The 17,446-nt window shown below is 38.0% G+C and overlaps 8 protein-coding genes across 8 annotated transcripts; 4 read left to right on the top strand and 4 right to left on the bottom strand.

Moving 5' to 3' along the window:
• Window positions 1-959: 959 nt before the first annotated feature.
• ILV3 (dihydroxy-acid dehydratase ILV3) lies at window positions 960-2,711 on the top strand (the record flags this gene model as incomplete). Its single annotated transcript, XM_456063.1, has 1 exon — window positions 960-2,711. The coding sequence occupies one exon, from the start codon at window positions 960-962 to the stop codon at window positions 2,709-2,711; it is 1,752 nt and encodes a 583-aa protein (XP_456063.1).
• A 480-nt stretch (window positions 2,712-3,191) lies between these two features.
• ELP2 (Elongator subunit ELP2) lies at window positions 3,192-5,573 on the top strand (the record flags this gene model as incomplete). The annotated part of the gene is made up of 1 exon (XM_456062.1): window positions 3,192-5,573. One exon carries the CDS (start codon window positions 3,192-3,194, stop codon window positions 5,571-5,573), a length of 2,382 nt encoding a protein of 793 aa, XP_456062.1.
• A 43-nt stretch (window positions 5,574-5,616) lies between these two features.
• PMT6 (dolichyl-phosphate-mannose-protein mannosyltransferase PMT6) lies at window positions 5,617-7,890 on the bottom strand (the record flags this gene model as incomplete). Its single annotated transcript, XM_456061.1, has 1 exon — window positions 5,617-7,890. The coding sequence occupies one exon, from the start codon at window positions 7,888-7,890 to the stop codon at window positions 5,617-5,619; it is 2,274 nt and encodes a 757-aa protein (XP_456061.1).
• A 345-nt stretch (window positions 7,891-8,235) lies between these two features.
• Window positions 8,236-10,395, bottom strand: YPP1 (Ypp1p; the record flags this gene model as incomplete). Its single annotated transcript, XM_456060.1, has 1 exon — window positions 8,236-10,395. One exon carries the CDS (start codon window positions 10,393-10,395, stop codon window positions 8,236-8,238), a length of 2,160 nt encoding a protein of 719 aa, XP_456060.1.
• Window positions 10,396-10,827: 432 nt separating this feature from the next.
• TMA22 (Tma22p) lies at window positions 10,828-11,430 on the bottom strand (the record flags this gene model as incomplete). The annotated part of the gene is made up of 1 exon (XM_456059.1): window positions 10,828-11,430. One exon carries the CDS (start codon window positions 11,428-11,430, stop codon window positions 10,828-10,830), a length of 603 nt encoding a protein of 200 aa, XP_456059.1.
• A 2,051-nt stretch (window positions 11,431-13,481) lies between these two features.
• Window positions 13,482-13,925, top strand: COX6 (cytochrome c oxidase subunit VI; the record flags this gene model as incomplete). The annotated part of the gene is made up of 1 exon (XM_456057.1): window positions 13,482-13,925. One exon carries the CDS (start codon window positions 13,482-13,484, stop codon window positions 13,923-13,925), a length of 444 nt encoding a protein of 147 aa, XP_456057.1.
• Window positions 13,926-14,862: 937 nt separating this feature from the next.
• On the bottom strand, window positions 14,863-15,378 carry ELF1 (Elf1p; the record flags this gene model as incomplete). The annotated part of the gene is made up of 1 exon (XM_456056.1): window positions 14,863-15,378. One exon carries the CDS (start codon window positions 15,376-15,378, stop codon window positions 14,863-14,865), a length of 516 nt encoding a protein of 171 aa, XP_456056.1.
• A 902-nt stretch (window positions 15,379-16,280) lies between these two features.
• On the top strand, window positions 16,281-17,411 carry CIC1 (Cic1p; the record flags this gene model as incomplete). The annotated part of the gene is made up of 1 exon (XM_456055.1): window positions 16,281-17,411. The coding sequence occupies one exon, from the start codon at window positions 16,281-16,283 to the stop codon at window positions 17,409-17,411; it is 1,131 nt and encodes a 376-aa protein (XP_456055.1).
• Window positions 17,412-17,446: the final 35 nt, after the last annotated feature.

Raw genomic sequence — 17,446 nt, 5'->3', positions numbered from 1 at the left:
ACACCCACCACTGCTATCACTGCCAAGCTGTAAAATTTGGGTCTTGTGTACCAAATGCGTTTAACCAAATAATGAGAGAATAGACAAACAATTAGACTATACCCACTCAGCCAAACAAGAACCGGTGACCCATTTTTCAAAACCGTGGTCGGAAACGAAAACACAAATGCCATAACGCCCACATAAGTTGACATGCAATAACATACAGATATTAATCGACATTGTTTGAGCTTTCTAGTTACACTCATTTACTCTGGAATAACTGATTGAAGTTTTAAAACCGGCATAGTTTAGAATAGTACTAAATATTATATCGAGCAACAAAGACCAAACAAGTCACACCCAACATTTAACTCTCTCTCTTACTAATTATGATCACACTCCGTGTAGCATGCTTGGCTGGCAAAACCTCTGTTTTCTAAATAATAATAATTCATTATACCCTATATGAAAACAATCTGTCGCCCGTCGCTCGTCAGAGGATCCAAAAAAAAACGCACAAAAAGATATAACAGCGATGCTTCGATTTCTGGACCACGTGACCTATATATGCTTGTGCTCATCTTGTTTTTTTTATCTCCGCGATATTGCCGGTACCGGTGAAAGTTTGAAATTCGCCAAAAAGCTGACAGAATTCAGCTTTCTTTTTCTTTCCTCCACTCTGTTCTTGTTTTCAGCTTCTTCAAATCTTTAAAGGACTCATCTCATCCATCAGTCATAAAATTTGTCAATGAAAAAAAAAAAAAATATTCGAAAAGACGATTTCGCAGAACACATCACATCACATCACTTCTCGTTTGTATTTTGTATATATAGAAAGTTTTCTTTGTACAATAGTTGGGATTTGCTAACTTACTACTGCTACTGTTGTTATTGTTATTTATTTTATTTCTTGTTAAAGATTATCACCTGAAAGTGAAACAAGATATAGACATTGAACCGAAGATCATTAAGAGATAATGTTTTCACAGTCTGCTGTAAGAAGGTTTTCAACCACTAGAAATGTGGGCAAGAAGTTGAACAAGTACTCGCATATCATCACCGAACCAAAGGACCAGGGTGCATCGCAAGCGATGCTTTATGCCACGGGGTTTAAGGAAGACGATTTCGGCAAGGCTCAAGTTGGTGTTGGTTCATGTTGGTGGTCTGGTAATCCATGTAATATGCATTTGATGGATTTCAACAACAGAATCACCGAATCCGTTAACAAGGCTGGGTTGAAAGGTATGCAATTCAATACCATTGGTGTTTCTGATGGTATTTCCATGGGTACCAAGGGTATGAGATATTCTTTGCAATCTAGAGAAGTTATTGCTGATTCGTTCGAAACCATTATGATGGCTCAACATTACGATGCCAATATCGCCATTCCATCTTGTGATAAAAACATGCCTGGTGTTTTGATGGCTATGGGTAGACATAACAGACCTTCCATTATGGTTTATGGTGGTACCATTTTGCCAGGTTCTCCAACTTGTGGTTCTGCTAAGATTCCAAAGAAGATTGACGTTGTTTCTGCGTTCCAGTCCTATGGTCAATACTTATCCAAGGAATTTACTGAAACTGAAAGACAAGATGTTGTGCAACATGCTTGTCCAGGTCCAGGTTCTTGTGGTGGTATGTACACTGCTAACACCATGGCCTCTGTGGCCGAAGTCTTGGGTATGACTTTGCCAAACTCTTCCTCTTTCCCAGCAGTTTCAAAGGAAAAATTGAACGAATGTGACACTATCGGTGAAGCTATCAAGAAGACTATGGAACTAGGAATTACTCCTCGTGACGTTATGACCAAAGAAGCTTTCGAAAACGCTATGACATATGTCATTGCTACCGGTGGTTCCACTAACGCTGTTCTTCATATGGTTGCTGTCGCTCACTCTGCCGGTGTCAAGATTACTCCAGATGATTTCCAAAGAATTAGTGACAAGACTCCATTGTTGGGTGATTTCAAACCTTCTGGTAAATATGTGATGGCAGATTTGATTACCGTCGGTGGTACCCAAGCTGTTATCAAATACTTGTACGAAGAAGGCTTCCTACATGGTAACACTATTACCATCTCCGGTGACACTTTAGCAGAAAGAGCAGCTAAGGCTGTATCTTTGAAGGATGGTCAAGACATCATTCGTCCTCTAACTAACCCAATTAAGACAAGTGGTCATTTACAAATTCTATACGGAAGTTTGGCCCCAGGTGGGTCAGTCGGAAAAATTACTGGTAAAGAAGGTACTTACTTCAAGGGTAAGGCTAGAGTATTCAACGACGAACCAGGCTTTATTTCTGCTTTAGAAAACGGTGAAATCAAGAAGGGTGAAAAAACCGTTGTCATTATCAGATACGAAGGGCCAAGAGGTGGTCCAGGTATGCCTGAAATGTTAAAGCCATCTTCTGCATTGATGGGTTACGGTCTAGGTAAGGATGTTGCTCTATTGACTGACGGTAGATTCTCCGGTGGTTCTCACGGTTTCTTGATCGGTCACATCGTCCCAGAAGCTGCCGAAGGTGGTCCTATCGGTTTGGTTCGTGACGGTGACGAAATTATCATTGATGCTGATAACAACAAGATTGACTTGTTAGTTCCAGAAGAAGAAATCGCTGAACGTAGAAGTACATGGACTGCTCCACCTCCACGTTATACTAGAGGATGTTTATCCAAGTACGCAAAATTGGTTTCAAATGCTTCCCATGGTTGCGTGACTGATTTGAACTAATCTTCATTCCCATGCGATATACTAAGATTCATACAAACATTAGCTCAGCGATAGGATTCTTGAGGGACTGAAGTTGTCCCACTTTCACCATTACCAAGACATCCTTTCTTCTGAACTCCAGAAAAACACTAATATAGGGATCATGACATTATGAATTGCCCAAGGTTTACTATTTATTATTTTTTTTGTACATACGGTGATTACAAAACATTTATATAAATCTACATGTCCATTGAATGGATGGTTTATTTATTGAACTAATTTAATATGTTCTTTTCTTTTGATATACTTAGTTTCATATCGTTTTCCATCTCATCTCATCTCATCTCATCTCATTGTACATGGAAACAATTTTTTTTTCAGTAATAGAAATCTGAGATGCCGTCAAATTACATAGAATGGTACACTAACTGGACAAGCTCCATTACTTTCTTGGTTCTGTACACTTAGTACTCCATAAAGTGCACTGCATCTAGCATAATGCTGTCACAAGAATCTATTTTCATTGGCGCCAACAAACAGACTCAAGTCTCAGACTTAGAGGAGACTACCAAGGTTGTTGCATATGGTGCAGGTAAGACGATAGCACTATGGAAGTCTATGGACACTTCCCATCACGGCGTGTTCAAGACTCTCAAGGGACATACTGCCGAAGTCACATGTGTCAGGTTTGTGAAGGGGACTGATATGATGGTGTCCGCTTCGGAAGATTTCGAAGTGAGAGTGTGGAACTTTCCCAAATTGAGAGAAGGGCATATGGATGAAGTTGAATGCATCCAAGTAATAAAACATCATAAACACACTATCACTGTATTTGCAGTTTTAAAAAATTTACTGGTTGTTGGATGTGCAGATGGTTCCATCTCAGTCTGGTCTTTCATTGAGGATCAGTATGTTTTGCAAGAGGAATTTTCGGTCCAGAAAGGTGTATTTCCACTTTGTTTATCAATGCATGAAATCGAGAAGACTCAGTTTATTCTCGCTATTGGTGGTACCAACGTCAATGTATTCATTTACAGTCTCGTCTCAAATTCTGAAGGTGTGTCCAAGCTAGAATTTGCTACCAAATTGGAAGGACATGAAGATTGGATCAAGAGTTTGGTGTTCAGAGAAACAGTACCGGGTGATTATTTACTTGCATCAGGATCACAGGACCGTTATATTAGACTCTGGAGAATTAGAACTAATGAAAAGATTGATACCTCTGAAGAAGATGAAAAGAAGTTGACTTTGCTAAGCAATAAGATTTACAAGTTTGACATCTCTGCAGATGTCCATGTGGCCATAAATTTTGAAGCATTGATCATGGGTCATGATGACTGGATTTCTTCGTTACAATGGCATAAAACGAAATTACAGCTTCTCACTTCTACTGCAGACACGGCTGTGATGGTTTGGGAGCCTGATACCATTTCCGGAATTTGGATCTGTTCATCTAGACTCGGTGAGCTATCCTCGAAAGGTGCATCAACTGCAACTGGTTCATCTGGTGGTTTCTGGTCCTGTATATGGTTCACCCACGATGGAAAGGATGTTATTCTAACCAATGGTAAAACTGGATCTTGGAGAATTTGGACTTCAACTGATGGATTATTATGGGACCAGGAACTTGGTATTACAGGAGCTACGAAATCCGTGACAGACGTCGCATGGTCTATCGATGGGAATTATTTGCTATCTACTTCGCTGGATCAAACCACAAGATTATTTGCTGAGTGGAAATATGAGACATCTGGTGTAGAAAGAAAGACACCATCTTGGTGTGAGATGGCTAGACCCCAAATTCATGGGTATGACATGCTTTGTGTTGAACCCATTTCTAATACGAGATTCGTTAGTGGAGGAGATGAAAAAATTCTAAGATCCTTTGACGAACCAAAAGCCGTCGCTCAGCTACTGCAAAAATTCAGCGGGATTAAGACTGAACATAACGGTGACCTTCCAGATTCTGCAGCATTACCAGCATTAGGTCTTTCTAACAAAGCGACTACCGATGTTGATGAGAACGAATCGGATGATGATCCAGATGCCAGAGAAACCGCAGAAACCAAAAACATATCTTCTGAATTGATTGATGAACTTTTAACTCCGCCTTTAGAAGATCAGTTACAGAGACACACTTTATGGCCTGAAATTGAAAAGCTATATGGACATGGATATGAGATTTCCTGTATTGATGTTTCGCCAGATAGGAAATTAATCGCAACGGCCTGTAAATCTAACAACGCTCAGCATGCGGTAATTAGATTATTTGATGCCGAGAATTGGAATCAATTGCCTCAGGTTCTTCCTTTCCATAATTTGACAATCACAAAGTTACGATTCTCAAAGGATAATCGTTATCTCTTGAGTGTTAGTAGAGATAGACTGTGGTCCTTGTGGGAAAGAAACTTTGATAATAACAGCTTTGTTCTCAGAAGCTTCAAAGAAAAACCACATAGTAGAATTATTTGGGATGCTGATTGGGTACCATTGGCCAAAGGATTGGCATTTATTACTGCATCCCGTGACAAAACGTTGAAGTTTTGGAGATTATCAAAAGAAGACGAAGCTACGTCTGTAGAATTGGAGAATAGCATACGGTTTTCAGAACCTGTAACCTCCATCTCCGTTCACAAAGATTTATATAACGAAAAGGTTTTGCTTGCCGTAGGTTTTGAAAGCGGTGCCATTCGAATTCTTTCGTATACAGAAAGCTTTAATGACATTACCGAAATTGATTGGGCTATTACACCTGCTGATAAGATCAATCGATTAAGATGGAGTAACTTAGTCGAAAACGGAAAACTTTTACTTGGTGTCGGAAGCGCTGACACATCTACACGCATTTATTCGTTAAATATAAGCACATTCAAAGATTAGTGTATAAGTATCTAAATAGTACCGCATAAGTATTTTAAATAGATTAATTGTACTGCGCGTTCGTTACATCCCAACTAGGAAGTAATTCAAGATTAACATATGTTAAATTTGGCTCCGGCATACCCTGACAGAATGGAGCAAAATACCAATAAGTAAAGGTACACCCCGCGTACAGAGACGAATATGCAACTACTTTTAGGTACCTGTTCGAATTAGCCAGTGCGAAGTCGACAACATAGGCGAAAGTCATAATTGCGAAAAACAAGGCAGGGACATAATGATGTATGTATGTTACTCTTCCCATGATAAAAAATGGAGCGTAATGAAGTAGCCAACCAATGAATGATAATCCTGCACAAGCAAATAAATTCCATGCTTTTTTTTCGTTTAACTGGAGTGATTGGCGTTGATACCTAAAGAGTTCCATAGAGACTAAGATTAACAATATAGGCAAAGCAGCCGTAGACAGCCAAGTATTGAAAGGTGAACCGAGAAGGTAATACTTCACGGTTTTATCATTCCAATTGCACATACGTAACCCTTTGTAGAGAATAGGCCATTCCCATGGTTCACTTGCAATTCTGTCGTATTTATCCAGATCTGGTATCAAGGCATTATTTGATGCTGCCATAGCAAAGTTTATAACCACAAAGTCGGTCCAAAACTTTGTTGGAGGTGGAGTGAAAGTTTGGTCAATGTGCAGATTAGAATTTATGTGATCCTCGACATTCCACCAGGTGGATTTGTCACGCTGGTTCCATGGATATTTGCAAACGATTTCTGCTTGATTGTAACCCCAACCAGGATATGATAGACCAGTGGCTGCCAAGTAACAGCCGAGCTCCTTGTTTCTCAATCTAAAACTAGTGGTGAGGGGATGAATCAGGGCTTTATTTTCCATTGTGTTATTTCCAGTTGGTAACTGTTCGACAACCTCAATAATCCAGTCGTCCTTAAGATCGCCTACAGCATCATTACCATAGCCTGATACTTCATAATGCCCTTTAGAAACATGAGAAGGGATCTGATGCGTGTGCAAATTGTTTTTGGTTTTTTCATGAACCAATCGCAATAAGTCACCATCTTTAAGGAATAAAATGTTATCGCTGTAAACCCTTTCTTCTGCGCTCGCCTTTCCCGACGATCTAGAATATTTGACAATCCAATTGTTATTTCCATCACGATAGCTGTAACCCGTCACCTGTCTTTGATTGGATCCATCAGGATAAGTTTGTGGATGTGAATGTAATAACCCAGGACTTAAACCATGAGATCTTAGAGAGATACACGATCCAAATGCTATATCTCTAGGGCTCGGCTTTATTTGAGCTCCTTCAAGATTAGCTTGGAACAGACTATGCGTAGATGAATCTCCAGTGCCAGTTTTATAAAGCAGAGTAAAATGAATTTTGAAGAAAACCATGTAAAGAATCAAAGGAAAGACGATTAAGGCCGAAATTCTCACTATCCAATGCCCAAGGTATTTAGTCTTGGATAATGATCTATCGCAATGTAGACAGTATAATTCTGACACCGTGTAAATGCCCACTAGAGCTGTGATTAGAAGACCAACCCACTTGACTGAACATACGCATCCAATGGAGAAACCAGTGGCCAGAATCCAAGCCAGCCATTTCACAGTAAGTTGACACTCTCTTAACCTATAAAGCTGCGATAAACAATAGAAGGTAAGAACAGTAAAGAACAGTAACATGGAATCCAATAGCACGAATTTACCCAAAACAATATATGAGTGTTCGAAACAAACCATTAAGGCTACGAGATAAACGGTTGGCATACTAAAATTAAGATTCCTGGCTGCATAGAATGCTAAGGGTGTGCACAGTGAGCTAAATATAGCATTGAATTGCCTCATAATCTTGAAATTTACCTCATCGGGATAACTAGAGTTGGAACTAAAGTCAAAGTTACCATCAAATCCCGCGAGGTATTCACCTAAACCTATCAACATCTTGCCCAATGGTGGATGCACATCATGGTAGAACTCATGCTTTAAATAATATGATCCAAATTTCCCAAAATGAGCCTCGTCCCAGACAACGATGTTGCTTCTGTCAATCTTGTAGAACCGAAGCACGAAAGATACCAGTGTTAGTAATAAGCAAACATATGTGTGAAATCGGTGGTTTCTGTTGGAAAATATTGAAGATTTCAATGGCTTCACCAGCTTATCCTCTACAGGTTCATTATCTCTTAAGAAGTCCTCTAAAACCTCTGTACCATCGAATTGTGCTTTTCTTTCTCTCAATCGCAAGTCTGAAGAGTTCGGTAAAAATCCAGATGATTTAGAAACCATTATTACCCTTGGACGAACCACTTGCCCTTCCTGTATAAAGGGTAACCTATTGCGCTTTCCAATTCATTAAAGGATGCCCAGGTATCATTTCTGCTTCTTTCCCGAGATCTTGGACACGGTCCATCCGTAGATATATCAACATCGAAAACGAAATTAGCCTTCTCGATAAGTCAGGTGACTAGACAAGCTTGGGTAAAATTTAGCGTGTCATACATAATTCAACTCAGTATATTCTATAGTCACAATATAAATCTATATACTAGAATGTAATATGTTATACTTCAGCTGCCACAGTGGAAATATTATGGATATCAGAACACTTGGATGAGGTAAATTGAAAGAATATCAGAAATTACAGAACTTGAATTCGCGAACGGGTTGAAGTTCTTCGTACTTGATGCATCGCCATAGCGCCTCCTGTTGTCTGGTAGAATCAGAATATATTTCGTATATTTTTGATAGATACCACCACACTGCAGATGTTTGATAACCTTCTATCGATTTATCGACTAGTTCTTCGAATAAGAACTTAAGTCTGGCTACAGCAGAAGAAGTTTCGAGTGACGTGGCAGAATTTCTATGTAGCTCCTTTTGGTTTATTTTGGAGTTATGCTTGAGATCCGTATCCAGGTTTGCCTCTTCATCAGGAAGCACGATTTTTGCCAAACCGATCAATGCCTCGACAGATGTAGAGTCATAGTGCAAAACTTTTTCGAATTCCGCTGTCGCTTTTTCAGAGTGACCATGTGTATACAACACGAATCCTTGTGCGAGGTTGTGGTTCAAATTAACATATTTTGAAGTTACGTTCTTAAACTCATCTAACGCAGCCTTTACATTTTCGATATCGTCATTTTCCAGGTATAATTCCAATGCAAACAACCAAATCTTCTGCAATAGATAGTCGTTACTCTGATTGATTTGAGGACCAAGGGGTTCTGAAGCATCTGAAAAGAGACGCTGATAAAGTTCGAATACCTCTGGCAAAATTTCAAGTGCATCTTCAAGTGCAAACATGTCTCTAACTAGTTGAAGTTGAGTTAATTTAATGTGAATAAACTGCCATTTTTCATCAATTGTGAATTGCCTGCCTTCATCGAAAAGTTCACACATTGATTGAATGACAGAATTGATAATTTTGAAACTTACTTGTAAATCTTCATTGATGCAGGATTCACATAACGCAAGAAGATGCCAACTAGCGAAATGTTCTGGATGAAGTGTTAATATTTGTTTTTTTAGATAAGCGATGCATTGGTCAATTTGTCTTAATGTAGCCAAATGATAAGCGAACTTAAACTTTAATGACACAGAAGCGTTCAAAGACGTTTGCAAAGAATTCGATAGGTAAAATATCTGACTGTGATCTACCAAGGCTGGGAGAGAAGAAGCGCTAGTTTCGTATAACGTTTCCCATGAACTGGATAGAACAGAAGCTGTTGATGAGGCTAGACATAAGTCCAATACATCTGAGCTGCCTTCTAGTGCCTTTTGTTTTTCTATAATAGGGATACTGTACTTGTTGTGAATTCTTTCTAGCAACTTTAAGAAATCGGATGATACGTTTGCTGGCATGAAGAACGGTTCAAATGGCGTTTTACATGTAGACAGAATGAATTGGTACGATGAAACTAAGTCTAATAAGTCAGGATACCTTTTGTTAAGTTCGTAATATTTGTTTGAATAATTGACCAAATTGGTAAAGTTTAGAATGCTCCTCTTTAGATCGACCTTTCGATAAAAGAGCATTGCTGATTTTGCAACCGAAATACTTTGGAAACTTTTTTCCATACTATCAATGATAAATTGCTCCCATTCTTTCTTCACATTTAAATTATTTATTTTGAGATGCTCTTGTAGGACCATGTGGAATTGTTCTAGTTCAAAATTATTTGATTCATCAGCATTAGGGAAACGACTTTTCTTCAATAATGAATGGCTATAAGATAGAAGATTTGAGTCAGTTGCAGAACCATTAAGGGTCAAAAGCATCCATTGGAATGGTGTTTTTGGCTTAAAATGAGAGAGGTCCAGCCCTTTTATTATTGCCTGCAAATAATGCCAAGTTAAGCCATCAGAATATTTCGGAATAGTCCAGCTTTCAGAGGAAAACTCAGCTAAGTCGACATTTCCCTTATAAAATAGCCTTTCCAAATCTAGCATTCTTCCAAATCTATCGTATCCATTAACGCTGCCTAACTTCTTAGAGACGTACTGCAACCCCTTTTCCTTTTCATCAAGTTCACAGAAAACAATACCATAGATATTGTCCGCAATTGCACAGTGTAATTCATCCTTTAGAACGGGCAACTTCTCCACTTCAGATAAAAGGGCCGACAGTGCACTGAATTTTGTCTTTGTAGAAATGTTTATGTGATAATGGGCTCTATAATGAAGAGATAATAATTGATCCAGCAAAGCATCTGACGATTGAAAAACGCTTGAACCAATTAGTCGAGAATCTAAAGCATGATTCACCGAATCATCAATGTATCCTCTGGTCATAGTACAATTGACTTCCGAATGCTTCCGTGATTCAACCAATTGGTAAGCAAATACAAGAGTGCTCAGTGTATTACTCAAGGCTCTTTCTCTTGTTTACTCTCTGTGCTCGGTGAAAATAGCTTTTAGTTTATTTTACATTTTGACATGTTTCCTCACCATCTAACGGTGCATAATGGAAGTGGAAGTGAAGAAAAAGTGATCTTACCCGGATATTCTTTTGTAAGGTATTGCCCTTCCTCACCATGGGAGTATATTTATGGGAACCTAATAGCTACTACAGTTATTATATATGAGGGTATAGATATAGCATCTTACTGATGTTTAATTGTGCAGTTTGTTGAACGATGAATGCGGTATTATATAAATCTTTCTACCTAAGAGGCTAACATAAAGTTATGACAAAAGGGTGTCAGCTAAATGTGCTTCTCATAATCATTTCTTATTTTCGGATCCTGGTGTAGTTGTAGTTTCAGCTTTTTTCTTCTTCTTCGCGGCATCGATTACTTCTACCTTAACTTCTTTCATACCTTTTTCCTCTAGTAAAGAATGTATATATGCTTCTACTTCATCTGCCAAATCACCTTGAACAATCACTTCTTCTTTCTTCTCGGCATTTTTGGAGATAGAACAACCTGTAGCAAATTTGGATGCAAAAGTTTTGGAAAGTTTCTTCATGTCAATTTCGAAAACTTCTAGTCCAGAGATAGCAATCATACACTTCCGTTTTGTTCTTGCTTCTCTTCTGATCACAACTTTAGACGATAATTTCTTAGCCAATTCTCTTTCCTCTCTAGCCTGTTGTTTTCTTTCTAGTTTCTCTAGGGCCTTTTCAAGCTTCTCCTCTCTTTCATCACCAATAGATGATTCTGCCAATTGTTTAGACACATCTTCAGTGACATCGCCATACCATTTGGTGTACAATTCTGGGTGGTTTTCTTGTAACCAAGCTTTACAACGTTTGAATTTACCGGAAAATTCACAGTATTCAGCAGGAAAGTCACACACACCACAGTATATAACGTTAGTGAGAGGCATTCTGTATATTCTTCTGTCTCTTTAATTAATTCTAACGTATAAATCTCAAACTGAATCAAGCGTAACTTAATTACACGTAATGTTATTCTGAACACACCTCATCTCATGCATTAGTGATTTTCTGTTTCAATATTTTTTTCAATATTTCACTGTAAAGATCGATTCACTTTCTTCAGTAACTACGTAATCTACTACTTACATATACTAAGTGTTTACTTAGACATGCACAAATAGCGGCGAACTTTGGTTACACTCACACTGAATACACTTCTTTGGAATGGCAACGTATGATGATTTTGCTACTGATACTGTAATAATAACGTCAAAGACAAAGGACGTGTGCTCCAAGCCCTTGTTTGATGAGATCGTAAATAAGGTGCAAGAATGTGTGGTGGATACTCGACAGATTTACGGTGCGGATGCCGTGCGTGTCATTACACTTCCTGGATTCAAGAGAATATTGGTAACATCGCCTAATATTGAGGCGAGCCGTGAAGTGAAATCCTTGAACCCATTATTCCCTGATTGTAAATTTGGGTTCTCCATCACGAATCACGTGGCTGAATCGAATTCACAAGCTGGATTTCCACACGCTGGCGCTGACACTGTGATGAATCACCTTAAAGTTCCCCCTGCCCAGACATTATTTCTAGTGTCTCCGCCAGCGTCACCTCCTCCGGGATTTGATTACTCTAGGCTTGAAGAATGGCCTAATCGTAACACGGGACATGAAGAGGCTGGTGCAGGTATCGACGATGATTCAAAACCTGCTGTTCGAAAAGTGTTTGACAATGGACATACCCGAATAATAGTTGAGGGGTCTACAAACTCTGAACCAAACCATACGGCTTTGATGCAACATATCAAGACCGCGATGCCACCTATCTCAACGTTTGACGATATAGAGGATTAACTATCGCGTTTAGAGACATAATAACCCGCAGTTTTCTGCGGAGATGAGGGATCGAACAGGGGAACCTGCCTACCGAGAAAAAAAAAACCTTTGAAACCACGCGACTTCCGGGTAATTGTATTTGTATTGAAGTCACGTTCTCCCGCTGTCCTATTACCCGACTATGTGGTAAAAATCATCGGTGACGAACCAATCATATGCCAATACGTTCTCCTTCCCCACAAACAAGACACCCTACAGAACGGTCGGACCAGTCTCAATCAATGCCCATTACCCCCCAGCATATTTCACGAATGTGTTTTATTGGATTCTATAGATACTGCTTGTGGGGTTTATTATCACGGACTTATTATCTTGTTTTATAGGACATTATTTCGAAGATTATGAGAGTTAAGGTTTCATTTCCTTTGAACATGAGATCTTTAATCTGACATCGCTCGACTGAAAAATGACAGGCAGCAGAAAGTCAAGAAATACTCAATTCAAATAATTAAAATCGAACTAGATAAACGACTTGCTCGTAAGTACCACATGTAGGATTTTTTGGAGTGTGAACTTTTGTTGCAACTCTGCCGATGAATTATGTTAGCCCTCTTTTTTTCTTCCATCCATTTTCCATAGACACACTATTTAAAAAACTGATAATACCACTTTTTTGTAAACTACTAAGAAGATGATGCATACAAAGAATAAGATACAATAAAAGTTGTTTCGAATGGAACGACTCACTCGAGGTTCAAATTTGTGCTATTCGTTTCGCAAGTTATTACTCTTACTTTCCTTTTAACAATCTCGTTTTTATCTAGTTCAAAGACGTAGCTATCCACTAGTTTAAGTATTTGAACTGTTTGTTGATATTTGTCCTATGCGATTTTAAGTATTTAATTTTTTTTTTTTCATTCTTCATTACTTCAAATTTTTAAAAAAACTCCAGAGAAAATTATCGGTCGATTTACCTTTTACCTAACCTATTTGATATATCTTTAAAGCGTTTTACATTAAGTTTTAATTACAATAGAACTCGACTTTGAATCTTTTGTGAATACGGTTTGTTATAATTCCTTTTAGAATAGCTATTTGATCATCTTAATACAGTGAATCAAATCCAAATCCCGAATCAACCAATACAAAGAAAAATATGTTGTCCAGAACTTTGTTGAGAGCTGCTATGCCAGTAAGAGCCGTTGCTCCGGTTATGATGAGAGCTGCTGTTGCCCCAAGAGTTGGTCAATTACAATCTCAATTTGTTTCTATCAGAAAGTACTCCGATGCACACGAAGAAGAAACCTTTGAAGAATTCACCGCCAGATACGAAAAGGAATTCGAAGAGGCTTACGATTTATTCGAAGTCCAAAGAGTGTTGAATAACTGTTTCTCTTACGATTTGGTTCCAGCCCCAGCTGTTATCGAAAAGGCCTTGAGAGCCGCCAGAAAGGTTAACGACTTGCCAACTGCTGTCAGAGTGTTCGAAGCCTTGAGATACAAAGTTGAAAACGAAGATCAATACAAGGCTTACTTGGATGAATTGAAGGATGTTAGAGAAGAATTGGGAATTCCTTTGAAGGAGGAATTGTTCCAATAAGTGCATATAGAAGAACATTTAATCTAAAGTCACCGGCTTTATCATCTTCTCCCATACTATTTTCACTTTTTGAGAACCTTTCACTAGGAAGGAAAGAACAATACTTATCCACAACACCAACAACCAAATGAAACCAAAATAAATATCATCAAAAACTATATTTACGAACGTGTCCCATCCTATGACACCATATATTCTTGTCACACATTTGTTTGTTTGAGGAGGTTTTTTTGGTGCTGACTACTGGTAGTAGCAGATACGAAGACATTATTTATTTGCCAGGACATATACAGAACCGTGAATACAAACCTTCAAGAAACATTTACAAACAATTCAAATAAAATCAAGATTATTATTATTATTATTATTATCATCATCATCACAATTATTATAATTATATATATGTTATACTGACTAAATTATAAGGAAAAGTAGTTATATATCAAACAAACAGCTATTAACATACGCGTTTAGTCTATTTAGCGGTAGACAGAAAAATGTGCTCTTTTGTTTTCACTTGATCGTATGTTAGGTTATTGCACCGTTACGAGCAGAAGTAATTTTATCTTGTTTGAATTCATACAACTGAAGTTTTCGAGTTTTGTTATCTCGTGTATCACCATCTAGTTCAGAAATAATGCCACATTACTGAGAAGTTCGATATACCAAAGATACTATTATTGATGTAGAATTGATATATAAATTCTTCTGCAGTACAAACTGAATACTATCAACCGATGGTTAAAGCCAAGGTGAGCGTTATATAAATTCTTATAGGAAACAGATAAGATCCAGCAATCTCTTTGAACGTAAATATCAGCTCCTTTATACCTGATTTTATTCGTTCTACTAGTATATCTCTGGGTAATATATAGATAGATAGATACAATTGTAAGATTAATATTGGTGTTCGATGTCTGTGTTTCTGTCGGTTCGACTACTCGTCATCACTGTCCATCCATGCTGCTCTTCCTCTTTTGTTAGATATTTTACCGTCATCGTCTGAGTCTGATTCTGGTTCTGAGTCTTTTCGTTCGGTCGCTCCTTTTCTTCCGTAATCCGCATCTTCGTCTTCTTCTTGTTCTTCTTCTTCTTCTTCGTCAGAATCTATTCCAACAGCTTTTCTACGGTTTGAAGAAGGCTCAGTATCAGAGTCACTCTCGTAGTCACTGTCACTGTTTTCATCTTCAGATTCGCTATGTTTCCCTTCGTTAACTTCCTCAACCGCATCAAACCAGTCACTATATACATCTACCGGTTGTGATAGACCATTAATGCGGGTTTGGAACGATTGTCCACAAATCTTACAATGAAGCGAGCCAATGTTATTCTTTTTGTCCATTGTTACGCTCACAGAGCGTTCGTGATTACAGAAGAGACAATTGAATGCCGTATCTAACCTCTGTACTATCTTCTTGGCTGGACCTCTGGATGACTTCTTTCTCTTACCCATGTCTAATGCTCTTCTTATTTGTCTTGTGAGAGCGTATGCTTACCCCTGCGGCTAGATTTGATTAATATATGCTAATATGCCTTTTGCAGTATAAATGAACGGGGACGATGACTATGTTTACGATATAATAATAATAATAATAATAATAGCAACTTAATAACTCATAAATCAGATTCGTGCGGCGTATTCTCTGTTAAGGTATCCTTTATATCGATCGTGAGTCCTGTTTGACAGCCGAAAAAACCTAACTCAAAAATAGTACTGTTCCGAAATAAACCAGAGAAAGAAACCCTAAAATACACAGTTTAAGCCCTTTTGTATTGTAACCCCATTCACTGAACGTAGCCCGTTGCTCATTAGTAACTTTTGCACAAACACGCACCGAGATTCAATATCAGATTCGGTTACTCTTTATTTCTTAAGTGTCAAATGTTATCAAATTTCAAGAAAAGTTTCAAATCATATATTACGGCCTTCGCTTTCAAAAAGCAATATTTACTAACTACGTGAACACAGTGGAGCTCCTGCGAAACAGAAAATTTTTATTTTTGACAATAGAGAGCTCATCTCATCATAGCTCATCTCATCTCATCTCGAAGTATGTTGCACACCTAACACGATTAATAAAGTAATGGTATGTAAAGTATTTAAGTACCTATTCTTATTTCTCAGCTCAAAGGATTGATTAGATATATACTGGATATTTCATAGTTGCCAGTACGAACTCGAGAAGTAAGCTTACCTAGGTGAACCAACAATTTGTTGATCTTTTTCTGAGACAGTGCGAATCAAGTAAGTTAAAAAACGCTTGGAAAGAATCCAGAATATAGAGGAAATAACTCCACTCATCCAGTCTAGTATATCTACAAGCACATTATAAGCAATATCAAAGTTTAGATAATATGGCAACTAAAACTAAGAAAAGCAAGGTTTCGACCAAAGCCACCAAGGCTACTAAGGGCAGTAAAGAGGAAGAAGTCATTCCAGTTAACAGAGTTAACAATGCTGTTATTAAATTGCAAGAATATTTGAAGGAAAATGGATCAAATGACAATCAGTTAATTGATGATTCTGAATTGGAGGCTCAGCTACAGTTGATCCTAGTCAACACTGAATCTTTTACTGGTTCTTTGAAAAACTTCAAACCAAAACTAATTACAGTTCCTCATTCTATCTTCAAGCCATGGAAGGAAGCTAGCACCACCATGGTTAAAGATTTCAAGACTCTTTTGATTCTAAAAGATTCTGATATCAATTCAGTGACATCAGAAGACTTGATCGATCTACTTCCAGAACATATTACTATTGATGCCATCATATCTGGTAAAGATTTGAAGACAAAATACAAGGCTTTTGAAAAGAGGCGTGCATTTGTACAGGATTTTTCTTTCATTCTAGCTGATGACTCGATAGTGACAGCTTTGCCCAAGCTATTAGGTGGTAAAGCATACAGTAAGTTGAATACCACTCCAATTGCCATTAACACAAGATCGGATAACAAGTTTAACAAGACAACTTTGGTAAATAGCATCAAGAGAATTTATGATACTAAAATCCCAGTCAAACTTCCAAGAGGTAACACGATGAATGTTCATCTAGGTTCATTGGAATGGTTCACCCCAGAACAATTGACTGAAAATATCATTTCTGTCGCTAAACAGTTCATCGAAAAGTACAATATCAGAACCATTCTTCTCAAATCTAACGAATCACCAGTCCTTCCATTATACGTTAATTTGGAAGTATTAGACAAATTGGTTGGGTCCAGACATGATGCTAAGACTTCCGTTCAAAATGTCATAGAAATTGATGGTGTCGAATTGCAACTATCACAATTTGAGAAATCTTTGTTAGAAATTGCAAATCCAGACGAACTAGACTCCTTGTTTGCTACGCAAATTAAGCAAGCCAAAAGAAACTTGGAAGAGGTCGAGGCAGAAGAAGAGCAAGAAGAACAAAAGAAAGAGCAAACGAAAGAACAAAAATCCAGCGCTAAAAGACAAAAGACAAAGAATAAAAACGTAAAAAATTAGAGGTACAGGAGTATCGCGTTTTTTTTCATTCCTCT

The sequence above is a fragment of the Kluyveromyces lactis genome, assembly GCF_000002515.2.
Source record: "Kluyveromyces lactis strain NRRL Y-1140 chromosome F complete sequence".
In the NCBI taxonomy this organism is placed as follows: Eukaryota; Fungi; Ascomycota; class Saccharomycetes; order Saccharomycetales; family Saccharomycetaceae; genus Kluyveromyces; species Kluyveromyces lactis.
The sequence above is the reverse complement of the archived record's forward strand: the minus strand, read 5'-3'. Positions and strand labels throughout refer to the sequence as shown.